This window comes from Haemaphysalis longicornis, unplaced genomic scaffold, assembly GCF_048455015.1.
Source record: "Haemaphysalis longicornis isolate Haplotype H1 unplaced genomic scaffold, Haemaphysalis longicornis Haplotype H1 scaffold_12, whole genome shotgun sequence".
NCBI classification, from domain to species: domain Eukaryota; kingdom Metazoa; phylum Arthropoda; class Arachnida; order Ixodida; family Ixodidae; genus Haemaphysalis; species Haemaphysalis longicornis.
Window position 1 is genome coordinate 2,271,719 of NW_027526225.1, and position 23,559 is coordinate 2,295,277.

Sequence of the window (23,559 nt, forward strand, 5' to 3'; positions counted from 1 at the left end):
CACAGTTGTGTCAGGCGCTTATCCCAAACTCAGACTAACCAGACCTCCCATTATTGAAGGATGTCGGCCCTTATATAGGGCACGTAAGTGTGGCACTACCTCTTGATGTGTACCTACAAATTACAGCAACTATAAGTGAAGGCATGTCGTGTTAGTAAGTGACACCACAGCCACTAAGGGAGCACATTGGACTCGACCAAATAACTTTAGACCTAAAAACGTGTTTTTGTTTGTTTGTTTAGAACAAAACGTGTTTAGGTGTAGAACACCCACAAAAACTGTTTTGTGGGTGTTCTCTGAAGTGTTTTTTTTTCCCCCGGAGCTGGCGTATCATGAATTCAGACGGCAATTAGGAGATCACCGAAACCTCTGTCTCTAGACGTCGACAACAAAGTGAACGGAAGAAGTGAACGGATTGAAATTGAGAGGTGTGAAACTACCATTTCATCTAGTCTCCCCCCGCATCCTTACGGAGTAACTCTGGTTATATTGTGGGGACCCTTGTCTCCCTACGCCTCGCCTGCACATGTTTTCGCGAGCTGGGAGCCGCCATTTTGGGCAGCCGGCGCGTCACGTCAGTCGTGACCTCTTCGTGACCCCGTGTGCACGCCGAACCGGCTCGCCGCGAACGTGTGTGCGAGGGCGCGGGGGAAGGAGGACCAGTTTGCCACCTTCCTTCGCGCCACCCTCTCCCCGACCTGGGGAAAATCTCCTCTCCCCTCCGAGCTGACCTGCAGGACGAACGGACGCTCCGCCGGGAGTGGACTGGGCGATTTGGTCGGAGTCGGTTGGCTCGGCAGTGCCTACGCCGAATGCCCCGATGACGGTGAACCCAGTTGGCTCCACGGACTCTGCTGAGAGATTCTGCCCTGATCGGTCGCCACGGGATGCCTCCTCTGCTCCCGCGGCCGTGATGACGGATATCAAGGTCTGAGCCCAGAGGCTTGAGCGAGCGACAGGAGCCACTGTCTCCCCGCGAGCAATAGTCGTGTTGTCTGGTGTATGCCCTGTATCTGCCAGGCAATAAAGCCTCATTTTGGATTGCCGGAGCCTGTCTACCGCATGTGGGTACTCGAACCCGTGCGTGAGTCTTCGGATTCCGCAGGGCTAGTGTACGGCGCGTAGCGTACTCTAGCGAAGCTAGCCGGGGTCCTCTGCTATCCTGTACGTTAGCCCACAATATTTATCTGTTTACTCCCGTATTTACCATTTCCGGGCATATCTAAATAGTTACCGCCTACAAGCCCTCGCAGATCCCCCCTCCCCACTCCCTTTGAGGGTACGAACCATTTCATTCAGGTGAAGAAGAAGACATGACCAGCCTTCTTGCGAAGCATTTTGGAGATTTACAACAAGGCCATGAAGAGCTTGCTTACTTCGTGAGTGCCTTCAGGTGTGCCCACGAAAAATTATCCTACGGAACAATTCAAAATGAGCTGCTAATGCTGCCAAGAGGACTCATCTCCCCTTCATGTATACTTCTACTGTTCTTGAAGCCCTGTTGCATATGTTTAATGCCTTCTCCGTCCAAACTTCATCGCACCATTCTTGAAGGTCAATTTAAATAATGTTTTCATTAGAATGCCGCAACAACTTCACCGGTTCAATTCAATATGAATCAAATCCAAACTTTTCATCCCAATATTGCCCAAATTCACTGCATAATTTTCAATTACTTGGGGCCATAAACTTCCCCTAACTGACACGTAAAAGATACTTTGACAGCACTGCATTTGCGGTCTGGTAACGAACTCCCGCTTGTTTCTCAATCTCGCTTTACGTTATTTATGTTATTCAGTTACCGTATAAACCGGAATATAGGTCGAGTTTTTTTCCAAAAAAATTTGCACAAAAGTCACCCCTCGTCTTATATAGCGGTCATTGGCAGAATGTAAATCGTTGTCTGGCAACAATGTGCAAGCGCAGTCCGTCGCCATTGCCACTCGTGTCGGACTGCTCTCTCGCACTATCAGGCTTTTATTTGATTTCGCTTTTCTCTAGTTTTTTGTCTTTTACTCGTGTATTACGCGTGCGTGCATACATTTCTGTACGTCTCTGTTCCGAGATGAGTGGCGGCAGTTGACGCCAGTTCACCGCGGCGTTTAAGCTGACGGCGATTGAGTCACCGAGCAGAATGGGAATATGGCGGCGCAACGCCAGTTAGGCGTTTCGGAGAAAAGTGTGCGGTACTGGCGGAGCCAAAAACCAAGCTGTGCGCGTGCAACCCCCGAAACTGATCGTTCCGTGGACGTGAAGCGGTCCACACCGAGTTGGAGAACAAAGTGGCGGACTTCGTCCGGGAACTTCGCTCACGATCGCTCCGGAGGCCATGCGCGGACCGGCTCCGCGAACTGTACAATGAGTGGATAGCCGGCGACAACAAAAAGACCTATACGGGCCGGTTGCGACCGTGTCAAGCTGGGTGTCCTCCTCTTGGCAGTCGCTGCCCGACGACATGGTTACACGAGCGTTCAGGAAGTGCTTCATCAGCAACGCGCCTGATTGCATGGAAGATGACTGCGAAGCAGTCATCCTTGGACGACTCTGAGAGCTCGGACGAGTGACTTCGGCAGGCATAGTGAGTGGCAGTGACAGACGGGCGTCGAAAATAAATATAGACATTGTGAGTGCGCTTCTGTGCCGAATTATTTTTTTGTCAACTTTTCCCACCTCAGGGTAGGGGGTCGACCTATATTCCCACTCGACCTATAATCCGGTTTATACGGTATTCATGTTATTCAGTGTTGACGATGATTCTATTTCCTGTTTTTGTTTTGGCAACATGTCTGCCCATTGTGCTAGTGTAGTCCACTCTAACCCTTTTTCGGATTACTATTGTTAATCCCTGTATTATGTAATGCCCCTCCTGCCAGGGCCAAAGAATTGGCCTGCAGTATTCCTAAATAAATAAATAAAGTAAATCTGGCTCTGTCGAAAAAAAAAAAATCACTTCAAAGTGTTTTCTTCTATTCCCCGTGTCTTTTTTTGTTTCCGAACTTTTTTTTTCCGCGTCTTGTTGAGCCCATCGATCGAAGGTCCAGCTTCCCCAGGAGGCAAAACAAAACGGCGCACTCACCCCAGACGCTGCCATTGGTGACCACCGGCTGTGGAGCAGGCGCCTCGTTCCCACCAGGTAACGTGGGCTGCGCACACAAAAAACAGCACCAGCAAGTCAGTCAGGCACAGGGCACGGGGTGTACCGCAAGGCACGCACCTGGTTGCCACGCTCTTCTGAAAGATGGCGCTCGACACACCCTTCCTTCATCGACAGTGCACAACGTAAATGCACACGCATCTATTCAGCCTTTCTTGAGTCGCACATCCAGAAATCGGCATGTGCATAACATCCTTCCTTATCAAACTCGCACGAACCTGTATAAATATTCATTTTTTCCTAGAACTATTGTTGATTGGAATTCGTTGTCTGAAAAAATTGTTTCATCAGAATCTGTAAGTGTTTTTGAGAGTGCACTGCTGACTGATCTGGAAACGCAGTCAACCAGTTAATGACCTTGTCACATTTCCTTTGTATTTCGCCTCTTTTGAAAGGGTGACATTTTATTGATGCCCTGTTATCTGTTGTTAGCAGTCAAGTATTCTGCACACCGGGCATTGTTTTCGGAGACTTCTATGGTGTCTTTTTGATGTGATGTGTATTGAACACTTCTGTAAGGTGTGTTATTTTGTTCCTTGGCTGAGTTGAACCATTTTTCAATGTTTCTAGTTACGCCGATACGTCTATTCCTTCTCTATTTGTTACTTCAGGTGCTTGTGCGCCATGTTGCTTCTGCCGTGCCACATAAATTGTATATCTGCATCACCACGTTCCCACCTGCATGGTCCTCCGTGACCGCAGTATACTGTAAATAAATAAATAAATAAATAAATAAATAATACAACTGAGGCTCCCAATGCCTCGGCACAATGTAAAAAATCAACGCCCCTTTCCTAAGACAAAAATGGTTAAAATGCAAGGCTTTCTCCCGCGCAACCTGAGTCAAAGTAAAAGTCCAAAATTCAAAGTGCCAAAGTCCAAATCCGACACCCGCGCATCGAACCTAAAACAAATGCTGAGCGACGCGAATGCAATGGTGGAACGTTTGTCATCACCAGCGATTCTACTGCAATGCGAATGTGTATCCCAGTGCTCTACCGTATTGTGTTCTGTGCGTAAGGACCTCCCATTGTCTACGCGTGTGGTGCGATTGACGTGGCTTTGTGAAAGCCCGCTGCGTGAAGTTGGCTTTCCTGCAGTGCCTTCTGGCGCAACTACACCCCCATCCGCAAGGCGTAGAAAGCTTCGCTTCAAAAAAATTGCCATTTGGTCGGCAAACGAACGTGCCGAGGTCCCTGAATGCATCCCAAGACGTGCTGCGAGTAGTAGCGTACACATGAACACGCTCGCAGTACTTGCACAGCCAGCAGAGGCATTACAAGTGCAACCACCGAAGGGAGCAATCGAGCCATGCAATCAAGCAAGTGCCCCGCATTGTTGCTTTTTATAATTAAGAACGCCCAAGCAAGGCAAAAGGAGGGCCTACAATCATACAGGATTACGGTAATAATAACAATGATAATAATTAACAATAACAATAATGTTAGGGGCAGTGCAGTGGGAAATTAACGGTAGGTGCAGGGGTAATGCCGCCCTAGGCCGGGTAATTATCCGCCGGGGTATGCGCTCACTGATTGTAAGGCGAGCGGCCCCAACTATCTTGCTGTGAAAAGGAAGATGTTCTTTGTTCTTGGCTCACTTTTCGGTGAGGCCAGCTAGTGAGGCCAACCATCTCTCTCTTTTGTGACACAGGGGTCATGAAGAGAAAATACCCCTAATTAATTTTAAAAAACTAAAGAAAAAAAATGAAACAAGTATTGGGAAAACTTTCACATCTCACGCTACAGTGACAGTGACATGGCAGAAGTGATGTCACATAGGCCAGCACCGAAAACCTCATTTTCAACGCGTTAAAATGAACGTTGGCGTTCAAGCGATGTGCAAATATTGCTAGAGGCCCCACCAATCACCCAGTCACATGTCTTAGCAATGGGCGAGTTCGGTGGCCACCAATCGCACAAACAATATTCTGTGACGTCAGGGGGAAATCACTGGAAAGTGTGAGGGAGTGTCGCGGCCGTTTTCTTCAATATCTAGATTATTCGTTTGAAGTTTCATTCAAATTCTTATCATTGGGACGAAGCAGTCTTCTTAATCAGTCAAATTGCATTTTGTCTTCATGGCCCCTTTAATTAAAAAAAAAAGGGTGCAATCATTGGCAGATCTCACTTTGCCCGCAACCTCCCCTCAAATCGGGTGGCGCACACAGTTAAACCTGGATGTAACGAACCTGTATGCAACGAATTCCCAGATGTAACTCAGTTTTTCAATTCCCCATTTTCAGCCCCAGTTTGCATCCGTGTTTGCATCCTCGATGTAACGAAAGGCTTTCCGGCAGTTATAACTTTGACGTAACGAATTCGCTACATTGATAGGTCATTGTTTTTTTTTTTTTTTGCACTTTTTCCGAAAAATCGGCTGGAGAAATGCACTAATTTAGCAAACTCCGCTTGCACTGCAAACTGCCATGCGTTTCCACGTGTGAGTGCGGTGTTGGTTAGGCGCTAGGCCTGCCTGGCAACGTGTAGTCGTGCGTCTCCAGTGCTATCTGTGGTGTCGTTTCGGCAGTGATGAGCCCTGCAGCCAGAAATTTGAGAAGTTCGGTTTTTCAAAGACAAGCTCACAATTTTAAATGCCGTCTCCACCGGCGAGATCGCCCCCGGTACAGTATCCGAGCTCGCACCTTCTCAACAATGTTGATTGTGGAAAAGAGCATCGACTTCGCAAAAAAAGTTCCATTTCAGCATAAGTTTGGTTCTCGAAACAACGATCCTTAAAAGGTACTCTTGTGAACACAGGGGTAAGTGACCTTGCCTTTTTGGGATGCCGTGTAATGCCAAAGCTCGTGCAAAAAAGCAGCTGGTGCAAATAGCGCAGTTTTTCACTGCGAAATAAATCCCTCAAAGGTGAGCTAAGCTTCACTCCTGTCTAGCATTTTGGTTTCCTTTCTGCTTCATTCGCACGAGTCGCACTCGAAACCTGCATGCAACAAAACCCTGCACGTAACGAAGAATTGTGAATTTCTATCAACTTCATTTTATCCATCCAGGTTTGACTGTATATGACATTTCGGCAGCAGTCATGACATCTCGCAAAAATCTCCAGAAAGAAGACCTGCATGGCTTCCCCCTTTTGTTAAGCAGCGCCTGCAATGGCCGTCTGCCGGATTTAATTAGTTACACACAGGTGTCTACTCACCTTCACTGCGATACAAACCATGCCTTACAGCAGCCTTAAAGGGACCCTAAAGGGTGGACACAAGTTGGCCTGTATCGATAGATAACTCCGCTGAGAATCTAAATACCCCATTCTCGCAACCAGCAGTTGTTTGATAAGGCAGAAAATGCCAGAAACGTGAAAACAAGCAACGACGACCTGAACGCTTTTGAGTACGACTGTTTTTGACGCCACAAGAGTTGTGAACGGCGAGCGCTCATTGGAGGAGCATCTATAAATGTTTCCCTCAAATAAACGGTTCTTTTAAGTGGTTGAGCCCGTGAAATAAATGTTAATCATAACTTTGCGTGAGCCGATGTTATTTAAAAAAACACAGACTACAGTTTTTATACATCGCGAGACAGGCTGCTTCCCTCACGCTTCAGAGTCTGCCATCATGCCTTGACTTTTGTTTTGGAAAAGCATTGGTGCGCGCAATTAGCGATGTCAATAACCTGCCACGGTGAATGCCCGAACTTCTCCAAGCAATATCCCCTGCAGGAAACGACAAAAAGGACAAGGTGCACTGCAGGTGGTTAGGCGACCCGCTTGAGCTTCTAATCCGTTCTCCGCGCACGGATGTTGCAATCGCTAAAGTGTGCCCGCACCCGGTTTGAACCTTATCACCCGTGAAAGGTTAGGGTTTTTACTGCACAAGGTTATCCGACTGATCCAAACTTGTGCTTTTTTCCATTCACTGCGACCCGCTGCTGATAAATAATCCGTAAATCGTGAGCGCGTAGCTCTACCCTTCGTATGTTCGGGCCGGGCAAAGCCTCGGCCACGAAAACTACTCGAGACGGATGCGGGAGGCGAGTGTGTATTTCACGCCAAGTCGGCGCGTTCTGTGAGAGAAGAGAATATGAGATGGACATGATCGCCAGACGAGGCGAGATGAAGGCTCCCGCTTGAGCGACGCCTAGCTGGGCAGCAGCGCTAGCAAGATATTTGAAACGGCGCTTGTCGCTGCTTCGTTCGCGGCTGGTGTGATGTAGTCTGCGTGTCTGGTGTACGCAGGCACACCTGCCGCTGGAGCGGTGAAAAGAATTTCTCATTTAGTCGGCGACAAATCATAAAAGTGAAAGCCAGCCTCCTCGGTCAAAGAGATGTCACGAAAAAACGAACGGGATGTGGGAGACAGAAATGGCAGCTTGCTTTTACGGATTCCTCAGGAAATAACATATTGTTGCTCATCAAACAAAAGCCGAGAGTGCTATGATACGTACAGTCTTTAAGTTACAACAAAATTTCATTCAGCTTTCAGTGTCCCTTTAAAAGAGTTAGCAGACCGGCTAAAGCCCGAAGAGATGACTGGCATGCCACGCTTTCACCCCCTCTCGTCCCTTCACTAAGCTACGGCCAGAAGAATGGGACGGGCAGCAGTACTCACAAATTCCTGGTTGAAGTTATTGCCGGAGAGATCTTTTTTGCCGTGCTGAGACGAGACCGCGGGTCCTGTCGCCGCCGGCACGCCGGGACCCACCACACTGCTCCCGTTGTCGGCACCGCTCTGCGCTCCGGGACTCATCTGCAAACAATGCACAAATCGGCAACGTAAATCGACGCACCCCTCTTGAGAAACCACGACACTCGAAAACTGGCCAGAGTGCAAAGAAGAGACCGTGCAAAAGGCTACGCAGGAATACGAAAAACCCCTTTCTCTTTTTCTGCATTTCAAGAGACGGAAAAAAAACCTGCACCTTTCCTTTCTTTTGATCGCTTTTTTTAACGGAATTTAACGAGCCAAAGCTGGGCCTTGAGGCGCGATGTAGGGGAGGATGACTCCGGGTTAATTTCTACCCCCTTGGTACCTCTAACGTGCGCCAAAAAATTGTAAGACAGGCGTCTCTGCTTTTCACCTCCATCAGAAAAGCAGCCGCTACGGCCAGGACAAATTCCCGTCCTTGAGCTCAACAGCACAACTCCTTAGCCTCTGAGCCACTGCGGCAGGTAATACGGTCCTTAACCCCTACTCTATGCCACCAAAAAGTTCGAACAAGGTACACCATCCTAACTGGCTATGTAACAAGATAGATAGAAACAGCTTTGTGCCTACAACGAAACCTACACCTGCATGAAACAAGCCTGTCATGTGGTAAACTCCTAGTACACATCGTCAACTTTTCTCACGTACATCTGGAAAAATGCACTGAAGACAGATACGAATGTTACCCAATTACTTGGCAAGGTTTACTGTATTTACTCGAACCTGATGTGCCCCCTATTCTAACGCACACTAGACTTTCATTATTTAATACAAAAAATGCAACCTTTTCTCACTAGGAACAACCAAGGTTTATTCCAAAGGTGGTACAAAATGGAATGTACCAGTTATTGCCGGCAAGACAGTCCCCACGACGACGGTTCAGGGCAGCGCTGTCGCTGCCTTGGCAGCTCTGTTGTTACGGGTCTCTGAGCCGCTCGCTGCTGCTGCACGTACTCTGCCAGCGAGTCTTCTATTTGGGGATATCGCCCCCTCTTTGGTGCGGTGAACCCTTTGCGTGCCGCCTTGCTTGCGAAAATTTCCTCTTTCTGCTTGCGCCAGTCCCGCACGCAACTGTCCGAAACATTGAACGCTTGTGACGCGGCCCGATTTTCATAGCTTTCAGAGCACAAGATTACTTTCTTCTTGAACGCAGCATTGTGGTGAACCTGCCGTGTCTTCGCAGTGGGAAATTCCATCGCGGAAAGAACAGAAGAACGCAAAAAAAAAGACTGCACAGACAATAAAGGCAAACACGCGCCAACTACTAAGCGTTGGCTACGCGTTCAGTAGTCAAGCGGCCATCTTGAAACGTCGATGGCGATACAACGCCGCAGTTTTGAGTCGTACTCGATTGTAACGCGCATGTGATTTTGGGACCTATTTTTCCAAAAAAAAAAAAGAAGTTGCGCGTTAGATTCGAGTAAATACAATAAGTCAGAATGCACAGTTTGCGTTTGGAGCTAGTTCGACGGACTCGCACGTGAGTTTTACAAGACAAGCATGTCCGAAAGTGCTGCTTCCCTCACAGCACCTCCCCCCTCTCCGCCAATTTTCATGTTTTCAGCTTTGACAACACACCAGATGGTCCGTGTGGCCACATTTAACAAATTGCCAGCACTTCATACCAATACACCAATATAGGCAATTCCCAGCCGCAGCGGCCGCTTTTCTGATGGAGGCGAAAAGCAAAAATGCCCGTGTGTACAAGATTTCGGCGCACGTTAAAGATCCCCAGGTGGTCAAAATTAATCCACAGCCCTCCACTACGGCGCACCTCACCACCTGCGTTGTGTCGGCGTGTTAAAGCCTACAATCAATCAATCAGTATAGGCAATTCGTGACCGAACAAAAGTCAACACCTCAATACTGAACAAAAGATTCTGAAAACTGAAATAAAGCACTAAACCAGCCTGCAAGGCAGCGTAATGCCATTGTTGTTTGAGAGGTAGCCGCAATTGGCACAAGGAATTATCCCTTCTTTGAAGCATTTAGTACAAAGTCAAACTTTAGACTTAGCTAAACAACGAAACAAAAGGTTACGTGCTTCCAACTACACAAAGCAGTCACTATGAGAGCTCGAGCTGCCTGCCAGTGTCAAACCACGTGGGTGCGAAAGTGCAGTGTGCGGGGAGCTGAGACACTTTTAAAAACACTTGAAATGTTAAGTCTGACCAAAACACTTGCAATGCCCCAAGCTCAAACTTCCCATGAAGCCAGCATTTCATGGTCTACCTGGTTTAACCCCAAGATCTGGGACTGCGCTTATTTCTTTATTTTGACATCAAATGAAGGACATTTTTATCTGCGGGAATGGCCCCGGAGTTGACAGGATACCGAACGGTGGCACCCGCCATCCGTGCTAAACTTGGACACAATTCAAAAAGAACAACGGAAGTTGCCCCTGCGCAAGTAGCAGCTGCATGTGTCCCCACAGCCAGCTGTTACTCTGCGTGCCGCTGTAAGTGCCTTAACTGCGAGTATTTTTAACGTGGCACAAGTCGTTTCCGTGATTTTTCAGGCTCAATCTGCTGATCAACTACTGCGGCAATGGCAAACAAACTGTGCGAAAAAGAATGAAGGAAGCTACGCCTACGACTTGAAGGTAGCGAAGCTGTACACACCCTTCACAACTATCACAATGGTTTAAGCCCATGATTGGAGCCGATTTGTTTCTCCTTCGCTGCCACAATGACCTTTACTCCATCACTGTTGCTATAAGTGGTTGTGCAAGTTAGCTAGAAGACAACAAGTTTCCTTTTTCCACTGATAGAGGGGGTTGTGCAACCTGTCGAGGCCTTTTCCAAAAGCTGGCCTCAGAGGTGCAACATTTTTGCTTTATTTCAAAACAAACGGATGAGTACAGTACTCTGATTGTAGTGTTAGACAAAGTGGACCTTAAGGGGGGACGCAGGTCTTAGAATGGTCAGAAATGGCCAAAATGTTGATTTTGAGAAAACCCAATTTTTGGAATAATTGTACCTTCAAGCACCTGCCTTCAAAATATCAACGCTAAATTCCATCGGGAAATACTCTAAAATCATGTTTTGAAACGCCTCGGGGGCCACGAAATGCCCCGAATCGGGCAAGTTGTTTCAAATTCCCGCGCGCGCCGCGGGCGAAGCAGCCGACCGATCGCCACCATCTTGGTCTTGTTTTGAAGCTTGTTTCTTTGTGTGCATTTCGCGACATCTCAAAATGGCGTCGCTTGAGTAGAACGACCGCCCTTGCCAGTTTTCCGAAGGCCCCTTCTGGGCCACCGATTGGCTGCAGCGCGCGCGCGGTTTGAGTTCGTCGTCTGACGCCTCCCATTGGTCGGCGCGACTGCTACGTCAGTTGTTTTTTTTTTTTCGCCATCATGGCGTCTGCTACACGCGTCTGACGGAGTCCGCTCTTCTGGCGCAACGCTCGCTTAGAGTAGCTTTGCTAGACATTTTCGCGGTTTCTTGAGATTCTTTTATCGCACACTTTCGTGACTGATGCCAGGAGACGTCCGTTTGATGAGGACGACCCGTGATGCGTACGGGAAGCGAAAGCGTCGTCCGCCTTCGTAGCACAACTTCGGGCTGCTCGACTCAGCCGGATGAAAATTGTTCACCGCCTCGTATTGCTTCGCCTGTCCCATCGCCTGACCAACTACGTTGGGAATCCAGACCTGGTCCGAGCACGTCTTGTCGACTTGACACAAGGTAATACACAGCGGAGGAGATCGCCGCGCGTACGGAACACGCACGCGAGATCAAGCGCGGCATGGAGACCAAATCACCAACGCAGCGGAAATTCGACCTCCTTGAAGTGGATCTGGTGCACTCGGAGGTAGAATACGGCAGATTTTGTCTTAGTGGATATGGCAATGCTGAAAGACCTTTTGCGCACGTCGAGTGCGGCAAGTGTGGGCTGGCGGCGCCGGATTTGAGACGGCTGACAGGCAGTACAGACTCGCCGTGAGGCTCCAGGTGACGTGCTCGGTTTACGAACATCGTGTGGAGCGTTTTTTGTCATCAAGCATCGAAGGATCTGGCAACATCACTCCTTTCGAGGTGAATATAACAGCTTCGAAAAGTATTCAAAGCAGCGGAAAAGGGGGTGTCTGCTCTGTCGGATTTTTGTGCTGGGATGAACTTATCCCACAGAGGCTAGCCTACACCACAAGACTTTCCAAACGCACTTGAAAAAAGTGGTCCAGGTTCGCGAGGACACTGCAGCAGCCTCTGAAGAAGATAGTGTGTGTGTCGTCAAGGGCTGTACAGGGACCTTGCTCAGCCACCAAACAACATTGATGTCTTGTTTGATGGCACGTGAATGACCAGGGGACGGTCGTCACGCATTGGAGTGGTATAGCAAGCCTTCTGCAACTTGTGAAAGCACCCCCTCCCACTTAAAACTTCAATGTTGCGAAATCAAAGCTCAGAGTTTTGTCACAGGATCGCCCGAACGTTTCCTGCCATGTTGCCATAGGCCAACAAAGCTTGCCTTTCGGCTACTTCCCCCCCCCCTCCCTCCCCCCCCCCAAAAGGCTCTTCTCAGGGCCAACGACGTGATGCATTTGTAGAGAACGCACTGCGCAGTGTCCCACCCCTGTATCCTCTCAAACTTCCTGCGCAAAAACCATGACTAAAATAGCCTCACCAAAGAACAAAAAAAGGGGGGCATCTGAAGCAAGTTTCACGCCTCCCTCCTCCGCCGTACCCAAAATTCTGGGTACCAAAGCGCACTGTAGTGAATGATGGCAGTTTACGAAGGACTGTTGCAGTTTTCACAACGCCAGCAAGACGCCAACCAATTTGAAGTCGATAAATTTTGCTGAATTCCTGATGGTGTACGTTACTTGGCCTCTGGTATCTCCAGTTGTGGTTGACATTTTTGGAATCCAAAGACAGATTTGGGAATGGGGAGACCATGTCTTTGTTACAGGGAAATACTGCAGTTACACTACTGACCGTTCATTTTATAACACATGGCCAAACTTCAAATGCAGTTTTCTCAGTTTCACATTTTTGGTAGTTTACCTCAGCCTTACGCAGCTTTTTGGAAACTTCTTTTTGCTTCATAAGGTCAATCTTGGTACCGCTTTCTTCAGTACAACCTAAGGTACCCGATGACATTCTTAGTTTTTCTATTTAGGCCATGCATAAATAATGACTTGCAGTTATCTTGATGAGCCAAAATATCGAATACTGCCATCTTTTATACTTGACATATTTTTTTTGGATGCCATGACTTTAGAGAAAAACGAAGAATGTTATCGGGTATGGCAACTCTCTGGCTATCAATTCATGTAATAAAAAGCTACAAAATGCAATGCGAAAGTTCATTAAAGCTGCCTAAAATTACCTAATTATGGTTTAGACTTTCCATGATAACTTTCAAACTAACAGCAGCAGCTCAAATATAATTGGATATTTGAAATCTACAGAGAAAAATACATTTGTGTGGACATTTTCATAAGTTTCTACCCATAAATAAAAAAGTTAGTTTTAAGACCCTCGTCCCCCCTTAAACTATGTCCTTCGTGCAAAGTATGGGCACAAATGACCATCGTCATTTGGTAAAAATCAACTCTCAAGATGTTCCCACAAGTGTTAAAACACCCCGTATGTGCAAAGGACAGCGAAGCCTCCGCCTGAAAAATTTTTCATCGACGAAAACGTCCGCAAGGACACCAAGCAAACAAAGTGGTTAAATTAAATGCACAGGATACCGACCCCAGCACAGTATTATGAAATGACACAAAGCAGGACATGAAACAAAACTGGAGCGTGGTGACGTACGGGCTGTGGTATGATCCCTTCGCCATACAGTAACAAAAACGCTGTACGTGAGAGTTTGTGACACTGCCCCCCACTTCCCGAATATTACGCAACAATATTCACTACGCTTGCTCCCCATCACGCAACGTAAAGCTTCCTTTTCCAGTAAAGCCTTCAAGGGCAGTAACTCGCGCAACAGTTCCAAATACCTCTTTCCGAAATACACACACGCACTGCTCAGGCGCCTGCAATGCAAGCTGACTCCACCTCTCCATTGGTTTGGATTGGATTGGATTGGACTGGACCGGCTATCACCCTCAGAGCCTCACAAGGCCCACAAGCAGCTCAGTGTTCTGCAGTGCAAGCTTACTGCACTTCCCGATTGGATTGGACCGGATAGAACTGGCTACTGCCTTCAGAGCCACACGGAGCCAACAAGCAGTGATACCTTGTGGTAGGGGGGCTGGAGGAAGTCGCGGAAGTCGTGCCGGCTGTGCGGCCGCCGTGGTGGTGGGGGCCCCTTGTGGCCTGGCGCCGAGTGGTGGAAGAGCCGGTCCTCCGCGTCCAGCGAGCCGTGCCTCAGGGAGGAAGAGAAGGGGAGGCCTCCGCGACTGTCATGACCGAGCGGAGACTGTCGGCCACCTGCAAAGGGCAGAAGGGGAACCGTTTTCACCAGCTCAGTGACGACGACGACAACAACAAAAGCACAGAGGAGGTCGCCACGAAGCAAAACCGCAATCGAAGTGCGCTCGATTTGGGCCTACACTTTCAGCCACTTCAAAGCCTTACATCCTGTCGTGCCCGTTTCAAATCTCGTGCTCTAGCGTGCAACAGGGCACCTAACAGTTTGCCATTTCTTTGCTTTGAGGCTCCAGGGATCTGTTTCTATCTGCCTTGTGCTGGGTTTGGCATTGGCTGGTCCACTCACACTTTTACGTTTCATATGGAAGGAAACAGCTGCGTGTTCCAGGTACACCTTCGGGCCTACCCTTTTACTCCGCTTCCACAGTGCGGTAAAAAAACACGGGGTCACAATGTGGATTCGCTTTTTTTGCAATTTCTCTCACACTTCTTCGTTCCAGTTTCGCCTGCACCTTCCTTACTCAACAAGAACACTGTCAAAAATATGCCTCGTACGGTGGTGGACAATCAGTGGTCATGACTTCCGTCCTACGAAGTCATGACCCTAAATCGCTCGAAAGCACTCTCAAAGAGTACGTTCAATTTGAACCCGGCTCAAGCTGTGTCCAGGTGAAGATGATTTTGTGTGTAACAGTGAGGACTGCGGCTGAAGTGATAGCTCTAGCGAGAGCAGTGTATTCTACTTGCTAAACATACACTTTTTCTGTCTACATAGTATATGATGTGTTGCTTGAGCAGTAGCTTTCCTGTATCAAATGCGCAGGAAATACGCGAGGATTTTTTCTTTTCCGGAGGGATGATAGTGTGGGCGCGGAGTATATACAGGGGCGCGTTATACGCTTGAAAATACGGCAACTCATTTTATGTCCAATTAAGTTTGCCCTCTCTTTCTCTCTCACCTCTTGATACATCTCACTGGTCTGCTCTAGGCAGCAACAGTTTAAATTACCGCGGACTCTCGATCATTCAAAGTCGCTAGATGTGATGTGCTGGTCCCTCCAATTTTAGATGATGCAATCCAATGGAAAAAACTGCTCAATAATTCAGAGTTAAAACCCGCTATATATCAGTAAACTGGAGTTTCGAAAGAAAAGCATCGATGGTTGCCGTCATTTCTAAATAAAACTAAAGTGTGAGCCTAAACTAACATGGCCACCCGTGACTGGCACTCAAAATTTCATTGCTGTTTCACAAATACCAGCGCACATTTACGCCAACGCCGAATACGGTCATACTTGTAGCACCGACATCTTACCGTCACCTGTCAAGCAACACTGACCTCGCCAAGAACAAAACCTCCGTTAAAAAGGGTTATGAAGATAAAATACAACTTTGCCCAAGAACTGGCCTTTAGTAACTCACTCCGCTCCATTCCAGCCACAAAATATGTTTTTTAACCGAAAGAAAACGAAACACGCAAGAAACATTGGCAAACTTTCAAATTTCACACAAAAGTGACGTCACTAGGCAGAGTCAAATTGTTCTTGGGTCAAAAAGTCTCAAAGACAAAATAATACAAAATGCAAGTTCGATTCTAATGAATCAAATGCACTGCTTTTATTTTGTATTCTGGCCCCCTTTAAAACCAAAAAACAAAAAAAGAAAGCCGGGTGTCGGCAAACAGCAACTCGTGACGTTTTTCGCGTCCCAAGAGACGAGAGCGGCGTCGTCAACGCGACACTCACCCAGGTCCCTGTCTCGGTAGCCGTCGCCGTGGAAACCGGACCGCAGGCTTCCCCCCGACCGGCGGTGGAAAGCCAGTCGGTGTTCGTCTGACCGGCTGCTGTGCTGCGGACCGTCTGGGTTCTTCTGCAGACCGGAAAACAAAACGAGCGCGACTCGAAAACGAGGCCCCCGGCACATTCGCAGAAAGAAAGAACAGGTGGGCGAAATTTATTTGCTGCAAGGCAATGAATAGACGCCCAGCCAGGAGAGGCGAGAAACAACCTCGTACGCTGTTCGTAAGTCCTCCAAGCTCCTTTATTTGTACTGGTAAAATGTGCGTACGGACGAAGGCATTCATTAGAAACAAAAAGGACTCTAACAAACAGCCTCGAATCACTGGCATCCCCTTCCATCATAGACAGCTGCTTTGTTCGCAAGACTCATCTTGAGGAACGAATCAAGATCGGAGGGACAAGAAAACATCCTTGCTCCCGCAGGGTCCTTTATACTGGCCACTTCTGTAACCCTACTTGAGGAATTTTATGACCGTGTGGGCAAATACAAATAAACACAAACAATGCAAAGAGCCTTCAATACTTGCTGCGCTGCCTGGCTGCTTAGTACACTATCTACTATATCTGGCTGTCGCCGAACCTAGAAGGTGCGCACGTGCTGATCTCAGAACGTTTATTAGAAACTGTCAAGGAATTGTTTCGTTCTCCTCATTGCAGACTTAGATTTCTTTCTGAAGAGAAATTATATATGTTGTAGACAAAACAGCTGTAGCTTTTGACTGAGATTTACGAAAAAAAAAAAAAACCTAAGCAGATGACAGTGCAATGTTGCAATGGTGAGATGCACAAATCTAATACCGTGCCACACATACACGAAAAAGGACATTAAATACTTGATGCCGTAAGTTTTAACGCTATTAATTCGCTGCTACACGCAAAAATCTAATGCCATTCGCTCTAATGTCATCTTTGGTTTAAGGAGTTCCGCACAACTCATTCGCCTTCACGAACGCCTTAAATCTGCCTATTCTTGGATGCGATGAGCACCAAATGAAACCAAGAAAACTCTTAGCACCACAGCGTTGATGCAGAAATGTAGCTGAACTTCGATGTAAGAAGATTTTTGTACACTCTTGGTGGCGAAGTTCTGAAGAAGGCGAAGTTCCCAAAAACAGCGGGAAAAGGCAAAACATCGCGTTACTGGCCGTTTTGAATTTTCTCGGATTTGGCTACCGCTGACAGGCGACGCGGCAGCTGCTGAAGCCACTTTCAGAAACGGCTCATACCATTGTTTAGAAAACACTGTTTCTCATGTTTTCTTTCACAGAAAACATTTATAACTATTGTAAAACATTTTTCTCCACGTTAAAAACTTTTAAAATACGCGTGCATTTCTCTTTTTGGTCATTATCGCCATCATGCCTAACTCATTTAATGCCTTTGCGTTTTCGTGTGTAGCACGGCTAATGTCATTCGGTTATCTTAAGGCCTTAAACACGTAATGTCATTTTTCGTGTATGTGTGGCACGGGTATAACAATGGTGAGCAACACTCACTCACAAGCGACGCGAAGCCTCCACACTTTGGGCTTTAAAGGAGTACTGACACGAAATTTCAAACTTCAGATAACTATGTAAACAGCTTCCTTTGTATATGGAGATAACCGTTAAAAGTTTAAACCATAACCGTTCAGTAGAACACAGTTCAAATCAACTTTAATCCTTGCACACACGAGAAAGCTCATCCGCGCCATCGAGCAAGCTCATGACGTCATCTGCTCTTCGACCCAAACGGCCGACGTCAGGGCTCCGTGACGTATCGAGGCGGCCACGGTGCTGTTGGGGTGCGCTTTTCCACCTTGGGCATCACATCACAGTTTTTGGGACTGACGTCACGGCAAGTCGGGCTGATCTGGTGCGCGCGCGCGCGCCCAGATCGCATCGGTTGCGATGCGACAAGAACAGTGACGTCAAATGCGCCTTCCTGTCACGGCGGCTGCCTCAGTGTTCGCTTTACCGAAACCACTGACACCAATAAACGAAGCTGTAAGTAATTGTTTATGTTGTGTTGGACAATCTGGTATGCCATTCTGTGATAAGTGGGCACCACCTATAGCCGCAAAAAAAAATTGAACGCAAAAATTTTCCGTCAGTACTCCTTTAATTCCCACAGTTCTAGCAACATTTTAAAAATCTCTAAAAGTTTGTCTACGCTGCAGATCCCTTCCGGATACCTCACACAAGATTTCGCTGAGAACTGCCCCTCAAGAATGTCCCAAACATTTACAGTCAATTCAGACGCGTCTGCAGACAAGAAGCCAGGGGGCTCAGCGGCCGCGGAACAGCTTGTGGCCTATATCCTACACCATCACATGCTATAAACTCCTAATCGCCAATGGAGCTGATTCACTGAAGTTGTCCTAGTCTGTTGTCCCCGTGTGTTTTCCTTGCGCCTCTTTCACCCTGGTCAGCCTCTCGCAGCATTTTAATTCCGCTGACACAACTTCCCACTGTTTTTTGCACTTCGACAAAGAACACCAACGTGAAGGCGAGACGTCCACTGCCGCAGCACACAAAACACACACATGCAAGAACAAGAAAAGGGACATAATGCTGCACTGCATATGTCTCCCACTTCATTCCTGCTGGCGTTTTTCTGCTCCATAGTTTGGATCGTGGTGAACCAACTAGCCCAAACTCCCAACGTTACTAATACACTGGCTACACTGGCATCTGGAATGCCTTTGAACCAAATTCCATTAGACTCAAATGAGGGGCTTTGAATGCCAGTCAGAACCCACCGGGCTCCACTACAATGTCGATGGCATTTGAAAGCTTTACAATCATTCACCACGCTGCGTGGCCCTGCTGCCATCGTGTTCCATTTTTACTCAAACAAAAATGCAACAATCAAATTTAGCAGCAGTCTTTGGGCGTAAAAAATGATATCAAATTAAAATAACGCAAGCTTTCACACAGTTTCTATCTAATTCTCAATCGCAATCAAGGTTTTCTTTATTTGTACTTTTGGGTGCATGTTTTCTGCTGTCTGGCCACACCGGTTTGTCACTTGCTCGCACTGGTGCTGAGAGTATGGAATCATTACATCTTGACGTCACGATTTAAGTGAATTAAAAGTATGCAAAGACCCCCCAAATGAAAAGATTTTGTTTGTACTAAGTCGGCTAGTAATATATTTCTTAATGCTAAATTGAAACACTGTGCGTGAGAGTGCAAGAAATGGCATTCGAGAGCCCAAAGTCTCTCTCAAGGTGCTCCTTCGGCTCAAATGTCATTTGTGCCGAATGTCATTTTAAAGCTCGGTGGAGCAGCCCAACTTCGTATCCGAGCCGAATGACATTCGGTTCAAAGGCATTCGAGCCGCCAGTGTAGCAAGGGTATAAAACTGCAGGCACTTCCCTTGCCGAAACAGAAGCGCGAGTGAGAAAGCGCAGCCGACCACAACACCGTGGGGAGGGAATGGCTCACCGTGGTGTCATAGGTGGGTATCTTGAGCCAGGCAGGTGCAAAGTCATGCGCTGGCTGTTGCTGGTGATTGGCCATTAGATGTGCCCCCCGCCAGAGACCATGACAGGCCTGCAAGGGAGGAGACAGAGAGAGCGCTTAGTTGTACACACACACACTACGAGTTTACATCGCCACCACTACACCACTGCGTGCATCTCATCCTCCATTCATGCAAAGAAATCAAAAGCTGCAGTGCCTCTACCACCCGCATCCAGAAACAGAGCTAGGACAGCTAAAACAACCTATCGACAATGGGGTTAACTAGCCAGACATTGCCAAGGTTTTTTTTTATGCTAAACATCATATAAAAAGGCATTGTGGTAGTCACACATCGTGGGAGCCTTTGATAAAAGCCCACGCACAAGAGTAAATAAATGAAAAAGTTGTCCGACCATTTGGACACACCATTACGGTGCCATCAAAATGCCCTGCAAAATTACAAGTTGTTGCACGCATCGCGTTAACTCTGGAAGAACGTCACAAAGGCATCTATTGCTTGGACTCAATGCCCGATGTAAAACAACTTTGGCCCAAGCACGTAGCCACAACAACCGTGTGCCAGGCGCAAGCCGCTTCACCCTCCACCCAGCAAATAGTGAGACATGGTTCACTGTTTGCAAAGGCCACAACACCTTTCCCCAAACCGTGTGCTGCTTCACTGGTGTTAAATTGATTTGAAAGTTTGACTGGAAACAAAAATTATGAAGAATGTACATTTCCATCACAGCATCAAAAGAATTTGCATCCGCTCATTTGTAGACCAGTTATCGTTATCAAATACGCGATAGTCGGTGGCAAAATTCTGACAACAGAATCAGAAGATACTGTTGAGATCAGATCCAGGAGAGATTACACACAATGCATCAACAAACATGCTTCTGAAGTCTAAAATGGAATGTAAGGAGTCCCATAAGGAGGCTAATTCATAAATGTGTTAGGATTTGACCCAGTTTTGAGGTAGTGGGTGTGAGGTAGCACTGTACTTTGCAGCGTTCAGTCATTTGGAATTCTGCGCAACTTACGTTGGCAGCACATCAACCAACAAGGAAACCAGGAGCAGAGTAACTTGGAACTCATTTCTGCATCTTGCCTGTTTATGCTAGAAGCTACTTGCTGCCCATCATCAAAGTTGTTTGGGGAGTGGCCTGATATGAGCAGTCAGTGCACATGATGAAAAGTGCCGCAGCGCTATTTCTGTAATGTGATCCAGTGCAATGGTCGGTCTGACTGCACAGGCCACATCTTACATATGTAAAAAAAATTGTCCCAACAGCTGGAGATCGAAGTCAGGCCTTTAAAGACACAACACAAAATTGCTCAATGTGAAAGAACTAAACTTTGGTAACTCAGCTTCGTTACAGATGTAAAAGACATTTCTTTAACCATAAAAATTCACGAAATATTAAAAACACAAATTTTGCACCAGAGGGATGTAGTCTGGGCAGGAGTGGCATGCTATGGACTGGCACTAAAAAAATGACCGCGTATCTTCTCCTTTCGTTGCAAATGTCGACAAAAGACGATAGTCTTTGTTGACCTTTGCCAAGTAAAGGCCTCCCTTCGCTTTCCCGCTCGCCTCTCATGTTGTTCCTCTTGTGTCGCGCTCCTTCCAAGGTAAGCACGCTAAAGGTTTGCTCAAGTCGCTTTAAATTTGCCGCGTTCCACTGCTCCAGGCCGGGTGCCTGGATGCCAGTGCTGCTGTAAGGCGGAGACTCGCATGAATCGAGGCACCCTACTTTAACGTTATATAGAACCGCATCGCCCTAGTCCATGTGCATTCCAAGCGGAACGTGGAACCTATCTAGCGGAACCTTTCGTAACTGCTGCCACTTGATTTCTTAAAATGCCGCCAGAAGCTATAGCGGCACGGGCGACAGTGTGAATTTTTTTTCTGCACTCGATGTAGTATTTTATTTAGCAAAACTCAAGCATCTATGATTTTTTTATAAAGGAACACTGTAAATATCCCTTGCGTATTAATTTTCTGTCTTATATTTGCGTAAGGTCATGTTCTTGTTTAACAATGTTGACGAGTTTGAACATATAAACCGGACTTAGACGTTTAGATTTGGCTGCGAGTGTGTAAGGCTATTGCGCAGACTTCGTTTCACTTCGGCCGGGTGGCTGAATCGAGTCACAGAAAGACAGACAGACAGACAAACCAAAATTTCTGGGTTTAAAGGAGCCATGAAGACAAAATACAAGTTGGGTTCGTGAGAAAGACTGCTTAGTCCCGATAACAATGATACCAATATCATTGCAATCTTCGAACAAATAACGGAGATATTAAAGAAAACGTGTGAAGCAGTCGCGACCCCCTAGCCAATTTCCCGCAACTTTTCTATGACGTCACGGAACCTTGTTTGCGCGCGCGATTGGCAGCCGCCTAACTGACCTGTCGCGACAACACATGACTGCATGACTGAACGTCTGTAATGAGGCCTCTAGTTCCATTTGACCGCATCGCTTGAATGCTAACGTGCAGTTAACGCACTGAAAAGCATGTTTTATTGTTGGCCCGTATGACGTCATACTTGCTCATAACACGTCACTGTGGAGCAAAATTTGGAAGCTTTTTAATACTTCCTGCTTTTTTTTTCGTTAAAAAAAAAAAACATCTTTTGGGGCTGTAATGGAGCTGGGTGAGATACTGAATCCTAGTTTATTTAAAATTAAACGAAGTTGTATTTCCTCTTCATGGCACCTTTAAGTAGCCCAAGAAAGACTATCATCTTTAAAACATTTTTATCAGTGTGTTAACCGCACATTAGCATTCAAGTGATGCAATCAAGCAGAACCAGAGGCCCCACTACATCCTCCCAGTCACATTTCTTGGCGGTGGCTTAGGCAAACGCCCTCCAATTGCACACAAGACTGTGACATCACAGAGAAATTGCCAGAAAGTGGCTGGAGAATTGTTACGGCTTCACCTGTTTGCTTTAATATCTGTGTTATTTGTTTCGAGTTTGCGATGAAATTGGCAGTACTGTTATTGGGACGAGGCAGTCTTTTTAAAAACAAACCCGACATGTATTTTGTCTTCACGGCCGCTTTAAAACTGCTTACCTCACACTATGGATGATGAGCAGAGGGAACTCCTTTCAGCAGTTGCTCAAGAGAATACCACAAGTGTTCAAAGCAGGCCAGCGGCTGGCGTCGAGTGCGCGCGAAGTGTGAGGCTTGGACCCATTTCAGAACAGAACACAGAGCAGGCTGCAGACGACCATCACGTTAACATCGACATCGTGAAGTGCCAGCTCTGTACATGTTGGGAAACCAAATGTTGCTTCCAGCACGTGCTGCCATTCCAAGCCAAGCCAAGCCGCTCGACTTCGACAAGGTTAGGGGGCGCAGTCTGTTGTGTACCAGCGAAGTTCTCCCAGAAATACTGAGATGAGAGAAACATGTTTGAAATGGCGCACAAATCAGCTCTTTTTTTTAAATCGGCCAAACATCTTAAAGGAGCCACGAAGACAAAACACCAGACTGGTTCCTTAACAAGACTGCTTCTTTTTCCCCATTACAACGATACCAATTTTACCGAAATCTTCGATTACAAATAACGGAGATATTAATGAAAACAGATGAAGCAATGGTGACTTTCCAGCCAATTTCCCGCAACTTCTCCATGACGTCACAGAATCTTGTGTGACTAGTGGCCGCTGACCGAGACCACCGACATTACTGAGCGATTGTAGTGGATCCTGTAGTTTTGTGTAACCGTATCATACGAATAGTAATGTGCAGTTAAAGGCCAACTGCACTCAAATTTCACTTTGACCAAATTTATTTTTAATGTGTAGTAAGTACCCCCAAATCGGTTGGGACACGAGTGGTAGCCCCATGAAATGCCTCGTTAATCCATCAGAAGCGTTCAAGAAAGCTCCGCCGCACACCACACTCCACCTGCCAGCGGATCGCGTAGACAGCCATAATGCGCCTGTGACGCTCCAGCTGATGGGGGCTTCTTCCTCTGGCCAGCCATGCAGCTGGAGAACCGGTCGAGCTTTGCTGCGAACACTTCACCCGTTTGCTGCCCCTATGCTTGCGCGCAGGCTTGCTCCTGAGCTGATGACCACCCGGCCGCTTGCTGGATGGCTGCAACGTCACTTCAGTGGCCGCAGTCTTCTCGATTTCGGTTTCAAAA

General features: G+C 47.1%; 1 protein-coding gene across 2 annotated transcripts in view; it reads right to left on the reverse strand.

Annotated features, from left to right (window-relative positions):
• LOC144162255 (uncharacterized) overlaps nt 1–23,559 on the reverse strand; it is a 76,505-nt gene that overhangs the window by 42,120 nt on the left and 10,826 nt on the right. For both annotated transcript variants that reach the window (XM_077692713.1, XM_077692714.1), the window contains 5 exons: nt 19,374–19,481; nt 15,892–16,015; nt 14,013–14,206; nt 7,722–7,859; nt 3,077–3,143 (listed from right to left, as the gene is read on the reverse strand). In XM_077692713.1, coding sequence (XP_077548839.1) covers nt 3,077–3,143; nt 7,722–7,859; nt 14,013–14,206; nt 15,892–16,015; nt 19,374–19,448 — 598 coding nt within the window. In that variant the 5' untranslated portion in view covers nt 19,449–19,481. The remainder of the gene's footprint in view (nt 1–3,076; nt 3,144–7,721; nt 7,860–14,012; nt 14,207–15,891; nt 16,016–19,373; nt 19,482–23,559) is intronic.